We start from the raw sequence: 14,263 nt of genomic DNA, 5'->3' as shown, positions 1-14,263 counted from the left end.
GTTGTTGTTGTTGTGCGTTGTGGTTGTTGTTGGTGTGGTAATGATTGCTGGTGATGATGGTAATTGTTGTTGTGATGGTAGTAATGCTTATTGTTGCCGTGGTAATGACTGTTTTTGTGATGGAGAGTGTTGTTGTAATGATGATTGTTCTTGTGGTGGTTGTGGTAGTGATGGTTTGAGTAGTAATGGTTATTAACGTGTAGTTTGTAGTTGGGACAAAATACCTTGGACACTTAGCTAACGGGAATTAGAATCTAAACCTATTTTCTCAAGACTTTCTGTATATAAACGCGTATTTTATTCCAATATTGTGACTCTGATGTAATGACCAACAACATTATCAAGATATAAAACAATAATGTGACCCAGAAGTAGATGGTAGATATTGCCAAGTGTTGAGGGAATTGTGTTCGTCAACTGGATATAGGGAGAGATGAGAGAGAGAGAGAGAGAGAGAGAGAGAGAGAGAGAGAGATTGTGTATACTGATGATGATATGTTGATGTTTCTGTTCTTGGTGACGAATCCTGACAGAAAATGACATGGGGGGTTGAAATTTTGGATCTCTCTCTCTTTCTCTCTGTCTGTCTGTCTCTCTTTCTGTCTATTTCACCACAATTGGACATACATAATAGGATAAAGTATATTTCTCTTCAAACCCATTATAGTATTGACCACTTTTACAGACATACAGTATACTATCCTATTACCTAGTGTACATGTAGCCGACTGAGTCCTGTTTTTATGCTGACCAAACATCAGGTCGTGTACAGCCCATATAAAAAAAAAATAGTTAGTAATTTGCATAGTTTTGGTAACACATGAATCGTATAGCTATAGTGGCCAGTTGTTTTGTTGTGCTTGTGACTGCTGATTCCTGTGTTTGTTTTGTTTATGTGTATAAGTTTGTTTATATGTGTATCACCTGTTTTTACGTTTGTCTCAACTGATTTGTTTCTTTACGCTTGTGTCATATCACTTCTCTGTTTATACACCTGTCTCAGCTGACTCCTTTGTTTACATGCAGGTTTATATTACCTGAGTTTCTTGTTTACTCTTATTTCAGCGGAGTATTCCATTTTATATATGTATAAATTGTCTCGTTCATATACATCAATGGCTCATGTAGTGAACGATATGAAGAAAATCTTACGAGATCAAGACATCACAACTTGAAGCCAACATAGACACTGGCAGGACAATCATAACCCACTAAAATCACCATAATCAATCAATCAATCTTTTAATCAATCACAGTACCGTCTTCATATCTGAGGGTTGGCGACCACAGTCCTCTTCTCTACTCGTTCTCAGACTGTTGTTAGCAAGCCTCTAAGGTTCTGTGTCTCTCTGGGGGAGCAGTTTTTAATCTCATTCGTCCTCTCAGGCTCTCCCTTCCCCTGGCCCTCAACTTTGCCCATTACTGTGTGTTATTATCCTCTCATCTCTAATTATGCTGTATTACCTTACCAAAGTATCTCATTTTCCGTTTTCTGTAACTATCAAGTATTTCTCTTCAAGTTTTTGTTAATCTTATTATTTTGTAAATTATTTTCCTGTTATGATTTCTTCCGTACCTCTACCATCACAGCTAATGTTTCTTCCCAAATACACAATATTTTCCACTTGTTTCAGTTCCTTGTTGTTTACCATAATTTTTATTTTAGGATTTGTTTCCAGTTTGGAAACAAACATTACTTTCATCTTTACAGCATTAACTTTTAACCCATATTCTTCAACTTTTTCCATTAATCTGTTTCCAGTTTTTGCAACGCCTCTTCACTATCTGTGACAAGAGCAGAATCATCTGCATAGTGTATATTTTATATTCCTTTACCATTAACTTTTATTCCTATTTAGGTAATAATACTAATATTTTTGGTAATCACTGGGAAGGTCTCCTTTGAAATATGCAGTATAGAATATTTTAGTCAAACATTTGATCCTATTCTTCTCCATTTGTTTTATAAATTCTGCTGGAAGCTGATCAAACCCACAAGCTTTATCATTTATCATTTTGCTCACAACTGCCTCAACTTTTTTTTTTCCATTATTGTCAGTTTTATCTTTATTTCCTTTTCCTTTCTTACTTCCACTTTATTCTTATCATTGTATAGTTCTTCTACATTCCTCTGCCCATCTTTTCTTATTGTCTTTCCTCTTAATAGACCCTCCCCATTTCTCTGCTTCGTTTGTTTAATGTTTCTGTACACTTCCCTCCAATTATGTCTTCTCTCATCATCTTCTATCTCCTCGTTTATCCTCTAATCTTCCTTGGTCTCTCTACAATCCTTTTTTTTTTAATTTCTTTTGTTAGATTCTTTCTCAACCTCACTTCCTCTTATCATATTTCTTCGTCTATCCATTTTATTTAATATATCTTTTGTCACTCACTAACTTTTAGCCTCGTTCCTCCTGTGCCCTGTAAGACGGATATATTGAACACAGACAGACAGACAGACAGACAGACAGACAGACAGACAGACAAACAGACAGACAGATAGACATTGAAAAGATACAGACATTTTGCCTTTGTCTTATGATATGAATATAAGTAATAATGTGTGTGTGTGTGTGTGTGTGTGTGTGTGTGTGTGTGTGTGTGTGTGTGTGTGTGTGTGTGAAAGACAGGACGTTGATTTAAATTATGTCCTAACTACATAAAACCACAAGTATATAATAAGTATACTGTATATAAGTCAGATAAAGACAAATAAAAACTAAATTATACTAGAATTTAATATAATATAACTAACATATATATATTTAACAGGAACAAGTCACTTGATTCAGTAATTTTTAAAGGTCACTCCTATATTGTTTACTCCTGATGACTCGTTATAGGAGGAAACGACCACAAAGTTACTTAATATAATGTACTGTCAAGTTTGTCTTAATTTTTTATTTGTTTTTTGTAAATAATGTGAATAGAATAATAAAATAAAATTAAATACCTGATGTTCCTGATAATCTTTAAAAAAAAACAAGAAGAAAGTTAGTTTATTAAATTTAAAGTTCTGTGTTCTCAAATTTTTCTTAAGACTTAATAATTTTCTTCTTTAATTTTTCAACAGGTTAGTTTTCTTCATATACCATTGTAAAAATGTAAAAAAACAAGGCTACAGTTATCAGTTTACAGTATCTTCCAATGTTTAAATACAGTTCCTATTACTAGTCATTTATTAAATCATTCGGTTGGTTACAGTTGAAAAGTATATTGCCTGAAAATATACCTTTATGACATTGTTGACGCTCTTAATGTGTTAAATAGTGCTTGTATAAACACGCTTTATATCACTGTTTTAAATCATACCAACTCTGGTGTGTGTGTGTGTGTGTGTGTGTGTGTGTGTGTGTGTGTGTGTGTGTGTGTGTGTGTGGACTTAAAACTGTTCTTGATTGTCTTTTTTTTTTACAAGTATTTTATTATTATTTTTCTTGTAAAGCCTCATAACACCTCTACACCCCGCCGAATACCTCACCCTGTACAGACACACAGGTACTCTTTAATACTCTACGTGACTCACACACCTCAGCAGGTCGTGAGTATAGCTTGTCAGTGTCTGGTGGTGGGTGAGGGCTGGCAGCAACACACGGTGAGGCAGGGCTGGCAGCAACACACGGTGAGGCAGGGCTGGCAGCAACACACAGTGAGGCAGGGCTGACAGCAACACACAGTGAGGCAGGGCTGGTAGCAACACACAGTGAGGCCGGGCTGACAGCAACACACAGTGAGGCAGGGCTGACAGCAACACACAGTGAGGCAGCAGCAACACACAGGGCTGAGTTATACCATTAGTTATAGTCTCTCGTTTTTATGTGTTATGGTGTAATGCTCTGAGCTTGTGTGTAATACTTGTGTGAGTGATGGATCTATCTATCTATCTATCTATCTATCTATCTATCTATCCACACATGTTTTACCACCCTGTGTTCTCTATTCCAGACAGCGGTGGTGTTACAAGACCCAGAACGTATCTCACCGTCTGCGCCTCCCTCAGGTAAGTACTCCTTCGTAAACATTAAATCGGGTTAGCATCGGTTTTCCCAGTGGCCTTTTACCTCCATATTTGTTTCACGATAAATTGATGATGCTTACTGTGTCGTCTAGATGTGTGTGTGTGTGTGTGTGTGTGTGTGTGTGTGTGTGTGTGTGTGACAACAATGAAAAGACTAAAATTTTTCGTCAATGTATTCAAGTCTTCTATACCTTTGCAAGTGCCTCAGATATCCCACCGGACGAGCAAAACAAATCACCCTAGACCCATGAAAACAGACAGACAGACAGACAGAGTAACGGTTGAGGACCCCTGAACGCATCGTGCGGCAAAGGGGCCAAAAAATACTAAGGGTGATGTTGGGGGGAGGGGTAGGGGGGGGATACGACTCTACTGGCAACTCTTCCATTTTCTTTCAATATTTACTAAATACCTGCGATTAATAACGCTAATGACATGATTAAATATCACCAGGTGTATGCCAGGTGATATAACAAATCTATACAGGCATGTGTGGCCAAATGTACATATACTGTACTTCTAACATATAAAGTACATAATAATTTAGAGTGTTGTTACTATACACTCACCAGCCTCTGACAGCATCATTGCGAATTTATTTTTTCCTACACTTCGCATTGATTCTTTGATTGATACTTTGTTAACAAGGAGACGTTACCCTTTACCACCTCCCCAAGAAGTGAGGGAGAGAGGGAAGAGGTGTGAGGGTATGGAAATCAGTGTGAACGTGTGTCAGTGTGTCAGTCAGTCAGTCAGTCAGTCAGTCAGTCAGGAGATATCAACTCTGGTTTCGATCATTTTCCCGTAGATGTGAACTGAGTCTTACATAGCACAGCTGCCGTCATGTTAGTGGAGTGATCCTGACACACCTACAGAGGCACCAGGTCAAAGGTCATGGGGTAGACTGTCGGGGCACCAGGTCACAGGTCATGGGGTAGACTGTCGGGGCACCAGGTCACAGGTCATGGGAGAGACTGTCAGGACACCAGGTCACAGGTCATGGGAGAGACTGTCAGGACACCAGGTCACAGGTCATAGGAGAGACTGTGAAGCACAGAGCCACCGGGTCATGGGAGAGAGACTGTCCAGGACACAGGTCTGGGTCATGGGAGGGCTAATCGGGGCACCCAGGTCTAGGTCATGGGAACTGTCAGGACACCAGGTCTGGGTCATAGGAGAGACTGTCAGGGGCACAGGTCCTAGGTCTGGGGAGGAGACTGTCAGGACATCAGGTCCACAGGTCATGGGGTGAACTGTCAGGACACGAGGTCACAGGTCATGGGAGAGACTGTCAGGACCACCAGGTCTGGGTCATAGGAGAGACTGTCAGGACACCAGGTCACAGAGTCTGTGGGAGGGCAATAAGGACACGAGGTCACCCAGGTCATGGGAAAAGGCTGTCAGGACACGAGGTCACAGGTCATGGGAGGGGCCTGTCAGGAATGCAGTCACAGGTCTGGGGTAGACTGTCAGGACACTGGGTCTGGAGTCATGGGAGAGACTGTCAGGACATCAGGTCTGGGTCGCCAGGAGAGACTGTGGGGCACTAAGTTTCTAGGTCATGGGAGAGACTGTCAAGACCTGGGTCTAGAGTCCATAGGAAGACTGTCAGGCTGGGTCACAGGTCATGGGAGAGACTATATATTGGAGTATAAACCATTTATTAAACCAATTCACTTCGAAACATTATTCAGTTTGCTGTCGGGAAATGAAATGAATACAAATAGTCATTTCTGGGGTCACCTAAAGATTAATTACCCTAACCTAACCTAACCTAACCTAACCTAACCTAAGCTAAGCTGGGGTGGAAATTTTTCAGGTGATCCCATTTGTCATTGTGGATGGTTAACTTTTAATATACTAAGTGTGACTCTGAAAAAAATGATACTTTCGTTTTTAAAATTTGAATCTTAAAGTGAATGAGTTTGTCAATAATGATTTTTTTGCATTTTTCAATATTGTTTTCTGTTCTGTTTCATCGATGGTGGTAGTGTTATAGAATGGTGGTAGAGATATGGGATGGTGGAAGAAGGTAGAGGAAAAGAATGGTGGTAGAAGCTAAAATATCGGATTGTGGTAGAATCTAAAATATCGGATTGTGGTAGAAGCTAACTTATCGGATTGTGGTAAAAGCTAAAATATCGGATTGTGGTAGAAGTAACAGCTTGCCCAAACACATTTTTGGAAGAGCTAAGAAACATTTTAAAATAATCATTCAATTTATTGTGTGTATCAACTCACAGGTCACTTGTGTCCGTCTAAATGGTGGCAGTTACGGTGATGTTATAACTCAGGAGACGGCATCTGTCTATAATCATTTACCCTCACTACCACTCCTCTCCATAGTCTCTATAATCTGGTGTCAGCGGCGGCAACACTTGTCATGTGAGGTCATAACTCCTGTCACCTCAGGTCTACAACTTCTCAGCTCAGTGGCTCCTTGGAAATGTTGTCAAGTGGGGTCACGCAGCACCTGATAAGTTCCCATCTCAGTATTTTACTCTCAAAATATTAACTTCTTCGTAGGGCAAGTGATTGTACACATGGACATGAAACATCACTTGCCCGACCCCTAGTCCGGTCTACTCAACGTGCTGGAAGGTCTTTGCACCCATTGGCTTCAACATATTGACGATACAGTAGAATAACATCGACCACTGAGGCATCTCCACTGGATGTACAGAGCTTGTCCAGGCAGTGTGTGTGAGATCAGCCTTTGAGCTAAGTTGGAGTTTCCCTAAGTGAGACAAGGAGGATGAGTAGGCATGATTCTCGTGCTTGTAGAAATTTTCCAAGTCTCCTTCTCGTGTTTGACAGGCAATGTGAGGTCTTGAACACATATGGTGCGAATATATGACGCACGGTAAACATTGTAATGGCTGTAGAGTAAACAACTGAAACATTGAAAGGTTTAGATTCCCCTTAGCTTAGAATGATCTTTTTAGTCATCAGTGAAGAAATTATGATCACTTCACGACCACCAAGAAAAATGCTTACCGACCCTATAGAGTTGAGAATCTTGGTCTAGTGTTTATATAGAGAGTGAAGCAGGTGTCTGTGTCGGGGGGAGAGTAAGTGATTAATAAACAGTGATTCAGAAACGGGAGATAGGAGACGGATGAGAAAACCGAGAGGGAAATGAGAGAATAAGGTGATAGGAGAGGAGTGGGATTATTGGGGTTGGTAGTGGTGTGTCTACATGACGGGGTAGGATAAGGCTGTGTGGGTTGTGATGTATCGATACGGTATGATGGATGCTGCTGGGTGAGGCGTTTGATGCATCAGAGGAAAACCAGATGGTAAACGGAGAGGGTGTTGGTGTTGTTGTTGTGGAGGAAAAAGGAAGACAGCAGAGAACACGGCTGTTTAGAGAAAATTAATAGCAACGTCGAGATATTTCCACCATCTTTTGCAATAACTAGCAAGAGGTTTATGAGAGTAAATATGATACTAATGTTAATGGTGACATGAGTTAATATAAATGATTATTGTGGACGAAATAAACAAAAATAAACGTAATAGTAATAAAAAATCGATCTCCGCAGCACACAAGCCCGAGAGGTTGTGTAAAATGCACATTTGCATTTATATGGATGATTAGGGTCGTTCACATCTCGTATACGGATAAGGGAAATAACCTGATGACAGAGGAAATGATTGGTGTTATGAGGAAGACATGTGGCCCAATAGGCCTGGATTGGGTTGAATAATTTCCCTTAAAACTAGTTGTCGGAAATTTTTGGTTTCTGATATTTTGTGTAAAAATCCATCTCATAAGTTACTCCCTGTTCATAACTCAGAATTGAATAGTTCTGTTCAAAAGTCTGCCTTACATAACCCTATTCAAAATTTTCGTCTCAGATATGGTTTGTTCATAACTACATGAAACAGTGTTCGTAACTCGGCAGCGGCTCTGAAATATGCTGAGGTTAAGTGTGTGGCTCCCAGATCTGTCCTTCTTCTTGAGCTATAGCCGGCGGGAGACTCTTCCCTCCACCCAATTATTGTCGACATTTCTTGCTATAAACAACTAGAAGCGGACTTGAAGAATCTTAAAGAACTACTTCTTGGATAAAGAATATAAATTTAAAACTTTTCGAATATTCAAAGTTTACTTATTTTTTTCTCGAATGTGTGTGTGTGTGTGTGTGTGTGTGTGTGTGTGTGTGTGTGTGTGTGTGTGTGTGTGTGGCGGCCTCTATTTACATCCAATGTCCCTAGTCCACCCACCTGTGTCATGGTGGGCACTATCATCACCCTTCCCCATCACCTCCCCCATCATCCCCATCCCCATCACCCCCCATCACTCCCTCCCCATCACCCCCTCCCCATCACCCTCTCCCATCACCCCCTCCCCCATCACCCTCTCCCCATCCCCACCCTCCCATCACCCCCCATCACCCTCTCCCCATCACCTCTCCCCATCACCCTCCCCACCCTCTCCCATCACTCCCCCATCACCCTCTCCCCATCCCCACCCATCACCCCTCCCCATCACCCCCATCCCCCTCCCCATCACTCCCCCATCACCCTCTCCCCATCAAGGCAAATTAAACGAGATGGCACAGGAAACTTGTCAAGATGTTTGCTAAGTGAGTCATGACTTATGTCTACCTTAATAAGTATACACTATAGACATGTGGTGGGGGGAGGGGAGGGGAGGAGAGAATGGGGAAGAGATGGGAAAATGGTGGAAAAGAGGACAAAGGATTGATGGAGAGAAGAAGGAAGGAGAGGGGGGTGATGTGAAGGGAGAGGGGAGAGGGGGGAGAGGTATAATGGGGAGGGGGGGGAGTGGATACGGGGAGCAATATCAGAAAACAGTATTTTCATTTCATTATGTTCCTTATCAGTCAATTTTTCTCCCCATTATCACGTCCTTTTCCTCCCCATTTGCCCACCCATCTCCCATCCCCATTAATGCGTCCCCACCCTTAACTACCCCCATTAAATGCCCCATTAAGAATATTACCAATTTTAACCACAACTCAAATTGACTGTTCGACCTCTAGATGGTTTTATCCCCTTAGCTTCACTCTGGCTTCATTCTTGCTTCACCCTGGTTTTATTCTTTCTTCACCCTGGTTTTATTCTTGCTTCATCCTGGCTTTATATTGTTTCACCCTGGCTTCATTCTTACTTCATCCTGTCTTTTTTTCTTGATTCACCCTTGTTTTATCTTGCTTTACCCTTGCTTTACTATAACTTTACTATTGCTTCACTGTAGCTTCACTTCGTAACTCACCATAGCAATCAGCAAACAATCAACTTCCACAAATGGTATCAGTTGCTAAGGACGTCAAAAAGTGGGCGGAGATAGCCCTCGAGCAGCTATTCAAAACTTTCACCCACCAATACTTTTTTATATATTGTATTGTACCCATTTTAATGATCAACATGGCTGTGGTGTTTTGAAAATAAAAATAATATAACAAAATACAACACATATGTGGTTATAATGTACTGAACTGTAAAGTGTTAATATTGTTCTCGCTATCGTGTGGTCAGGGGACATATTATTGCCATCTACCCACTGGCAGTTGCCTCGTATATATTCACAAGTCATAAAGTTTATTCATACATATCATCACCGGTAGAGATTTAGATATAAAATACAGGTTCAGTAATTCCCTCTATGTGTGTGTGTGTGTGAGTATGGTAGAGGCGGAGTTTGAAAAAAAAAGACAAATGTATTTATATATTAGTTAACCTGAGTTTGTAGACCTGGTAGGGGAGGCATAGTGTTTCATGGTCGGCATGATGTATTCCTTACCTTATTTCCATGGTACTTACTCTCCGTCACATGCTCATAACAACTACTATTATCGTGGTATGATTACGTATTACCCGCCTCAGAGCGTTCGTAAATCCTGGCTGACCTTCCCGAACGCCAATTTGTGTAATTTTGTAAAGTGCTCCTTCAGCGTGACTACCACTTACAGTATCCCTTATATGGAGAACATAAGGACATAAGAATGGAGGAAACTACAGTGGGCCTATTGACCCTATGGCCCACACTGGGCAGTCCCGTTTACACCCAACTCCTATCGCTCACATATCCATCCAACCTACAGTATGTTTGAAGCTATCCAGCGTATTCGAGTTAATGATGATGTTTGGTAACTTGTTCCACTCATCCACTACTCTATTTCCAAACCAATGTTTACCTATCTCGCGCCTAAATCTAAATATGTCTAATTTAAAACCATTGCTATGAGTTCGCTCCTGGTTGGATAGTTTGAGTACCTTTGTTATATCACCTGTGTTTAATCCTGACTTCCATTTATACACCTCTATCATATCGCCCCTCACTCTACGTCTCTCGAGGGAGTGCAATAGATGCTTTAATCTGTCTCTGTACTCAAGGTTCCTAATGCCTGGGATTAGTCTTGTCATTCTCCTCTGAGTCCTTTCTCGGGATTCTATATCCATTCTGTAGTACGGTGACCAGAACTGAACTGCTACTATCTTTGTAGCATGTCTCTCTCTCTCTCTCTCTCCTCTACGCAGCCAAATATTTCCGAAGAAACACTATTGAACAAATTGATAAATAAAAGAAAACTAAAAGTAACATTTTGTGTGGGTGAGTGTTGGCGGGTGTAGCGAGGGGCAGTAAAGGCCGCCTCCTGGTCTGGGCAAAAATAGAGGAGCAGCAGATCCTGAAGCACGCAAGACACACCTCCACGAATTTGAAATGGAAATGAAGTAAATATTTTTGGTCGAATATTTGGTGTTGCACGTGTGTGTGTGTGTGTGTGTGTGTGTGTGTGTGTGTGTGTATTTTTATGTTTATGTGTAAGTGTATTTATATCTTCATGTTTTAAGGGGAATAGCCCACCTGGGCACAGGTCATCTACCCACAACGGAGCGAAAAAATAAGAGTAAAAATAAATTAAAAATATAAAAGAAAAAGATTATATTAATCTACACCACAAAGATGCTGGAAGACCTGGTTTTTGAAGACACTTACAGTGTAGTTAGGTTGGTCGTGTGGAGAAGAGGAACATGGGGCATATGTGTGTTAGTTACAGTGTGAAGACACATATGTGTTTGTATGTGTGCATCAGGACACTTAAATAATTATGTGATTTATCTGAATGAAATATTGATGTTGGAGGGTTTACAGTACAAACACCCTATATGGAGATGTGAATCGTGTGCTTATACCACTGTAGACATCACACGGAGGTTAAGTATAGGTTTAGGTTAGGTTAGGCTAGGTTAGGTTAGGTTAGGTTAGGTTAAAGTAAGGTAAGGTAAGGTAATCTCAGTACGGCTCACCTGATTGGCTAGTGTTCCATCAACTGGCCTCATTATCTGGGTAGAAGTGGTGGCCCCATACAGGTACTAACTAAATTCAACGTTACTTTACTGTGTTGATCCTGGCATCCTTGTGGTAATTTTTTTACGAACACAAATAATATACTTTGATAACTTGAAAATTGGAGCCTTACCTCATCCTCCCCTCCTCCCTCCCTCCCCATCCCCCTCCTCCTCCCCTTCCCTCCCCCATTCCTCCCTCCCCATCCCCCTCCCTCCCCCTCCCTCCCCCCCCATCCCCCTCCCCTCCCTCCCCTCCCCTCCCCCTCCTCCCTCCCCCCCTCCTCCCCCTCTCTCCCTCTCCTCTCCCTGTCTTACTAAATCACTTTTCTCCGACAGTACTTTCACATACTTAACTTATCGTAGGACAGGATTATGCATCTTTAATGAAGTTCTCTGAAGACTTGAGCCCAATCTACAAGCACATGTTGGAGGCACAACTCCAGGCCGTATAACACAATAGCTTGGTGGCTGCAGCACCCAGCACCCAGGACACAGGACCCAGCCCAGCACCCAGGACCCAGCACCCAGCACACAGCCACCCAGGACACAGGACCCAGTACCCAGCACCCAGGACCCAGCACCACACACAGCACCCAGGACAGGACCCAGTACCAGCACCCAGGACTCCAGCACCCAGCACACAGCACCCAGGACACAGGACCCAGTACCCAGCACACAGACCCAGCACTCCAGCACCCAGGACACAGGACCCAGTACCCAGCACTCCAGGACCCAGTGCACTCCAGCACACAGCACCCAGGACACAGGACCCAGCACCCAGCACACAGGACCCAGCACACAGGACCCAGGACCCAGCACCTGGCACACATGGACCCAGCACACAGGACCCAGCACAGCACACAGGACCCAGCACACAGCACACAGGGACCCAGCACACAGGACCCAGCACAGCACACAGGACCCAGCACACAGGACCCAGCACACAGGGCCCACAGTGCACAGGACCCAGCACACAGGGCACACAGCACATGGGACCCAGCACACAGACCAGCACCCAGGACCCAGCACCCAACACTTTCATATAAATCCGGAGCGTGTTAAAGTGGAGGGACGGTGTACAGTACATGGGTGATATTCCGATGTTAACTCTCCAGTATGCCATATGGAATTAATATAGAAATAGGTATATTAAAACACAAACTATTGATGATGGCCTAACCTAACCTAACCTAACCTAACCTAACGTTGAAAAAAAACACACAAAAACAAAAACTAACCTAACCCTCCCCCCCCCATGTATAGCGTTAGGGCGTATAATCACAGGTGAAGTAAGCTGGGGAAGGAGGTTAATGTTTACGTAAGCCACATAAACTGTTGTTCACGGTCACAGCTTTATGTTCTGACAGTTAATAATTGGTCTGAAGGTCTGACTAAACCCTGGGACCAGTAAATGATGGGGTAAAAACTAGCCTTCGTTGTTTACAGTAAATGATGGGGTAAAATACTGTAGCCTTCGTTGTTTACAGTAAATGATGGTAGGTTGTTTACAGTAAATGATGGGGTAAAATACTGTACAGCTGTAGCCTTCGTTGTTTACAGTAAATAAAATACTGATCTGTTGGTAAATGATGGGGTAAAATACTGTAGCCTTCGTTGTTTACAGTAAATGATGGGGTAAAATACTGTAGCCTTCGTTGTTTACAGTAAATGATGGGGTAAAATACTGTAGCCTTCGTTGTTTACAGTAAATGATGGGGTAAAATACTGTAGCTTCGTTGTTTACAGTAAATGATGGGGTAAAATACTGTAGCCTTCGTTGTTTACAGTAAATGATGGGGTAAAATACTGTAGTCTTCGTTGTTTACAGTAAATGATGGGGTAAAATACTGTAGCCTTCGTTGTTTACAGTAAATGATGGGGTAAAATACTGTAGCCTTCGTTGTTTACAGTAAATGATGGGGTAAAATACTGTAGCCTTCGTTGTTTACAGTAAATGATGGGGTAAAATACTGTAGCCTTCGTTGTTTACAGTAAATGATGGGGTAAAAATACTGTAGCCTTCGTTGTTTACAGTAAATGATGGGGTAAAATACTGTAGCCTTCGTTGTTTACAGTAAATGATGGGGTAAAATACTGTAGCCTTCGTTGTTTACAGTAAATGATGGGGTAAAAATACTGTAGCCTTCGTTGTTTACAGTAAATGATGGGGTAAAATACTGTAGCCTTCGTTGTTTACAGTTGATGGGGTAAAAATACTGTAGCCTTCGTTGTTTACAGTAAATGATGGGGTAAAATACTGTAGCCTTCGTTGTTTACAGTAAATGATGGGGTAAAATACTGTAGTCTCCGCTGTTTACCTAACCTAACCTAATTTATTTCAACTTATCGTAACCTAACCTAACCTAACTTAAGCCTGGAGTGATGGTGGTGTGGTCGTGGTAGGGAGGGTTAATACCTTACTTTCATCAATTCTTATTTCCCTTAAAACTTTCTTCATCTGACTTAACACCATCAATCTCCGTGGCCTTGTCTTGCCGACGTCAATAACACCTGTAGATAAGAATACACCGTAGAAGCTGACAGACTGTAATGGTGGCTGTCAACCAAACATAATATCATACGTGTCGTTTATCCTCCGAGATGGCATACAGTTTACGTTACCATGGAGACGAGATGATGCTGCCGTAATCTCAAGGTAAATCTAGTCAGGTATAAATGTTTATATGAAATGCATTTTCTATTCTGATTTAGAACTAGTAAAAAAAAGTTGTCTCCAGTGAAGTAAAATGTTTTAAATAAATAAATATTCTCTCTCTCTCTCTCTCTCTCTCCGTAAAAGATAGAGGACATAAATTCTTAAAGATTCGTACCCTAAATATTTGGGCCAAAAAACAATAAACATCTAATTGGTTCACGTAGAGTTTTAAAGGAGAAAACATTAGGCGGTGTGACGTCATCGCC

The 14,263-nt window shown here is 41.7% G+C and overlaps 1 protein-coding gene across 1 annotated transcript; it reads left to right on the top strand.

The window, feature by feature from the left end:
- The first annotated feature begins 8,599 nt into the window (after positions 1–8,599).
- LOC121871954 (extensin-like) lies at positions 8,600–12,387 on the top strand. Its single transcript, XM_042374577.1, has 2 exons — positions 8,600–8,610; positions 11,802–12,387. Exons 1-2 carry the CDS (start codon positions 8,600–8,602, stop codon positions 12,385–12,387), a joined length of 597 nt encoding a protein of 198 aa, XP_042230511.1.
- The last annotated feature ends 1,876 nt before the right edge of the window (positions 12,388–14,263 follow it).

Source organism: Homarus americanus, unplaced genomic scaffold, assembly GCF_018991925.1.
Source record: "Homarus americanus isolate GMGI-L3 unplaced genomic scaffold, GMGI_Hamer_2.0 scaffold48416, whole genome shotgun sequence".
In the NCBI taxonomy this organism is placed as follows: domain Eukaryota; kingdom Metazoa; phylum Arthropoda; class Malacostraca; order Decapoda; family Nephropidae; genus Homarus; species Homarus americanus.
The sequence above is the reverse complement of the archived record's forward strand: the minus strand, read 5'-3'. Positions and strand labels throughout refer to the sequence as shown.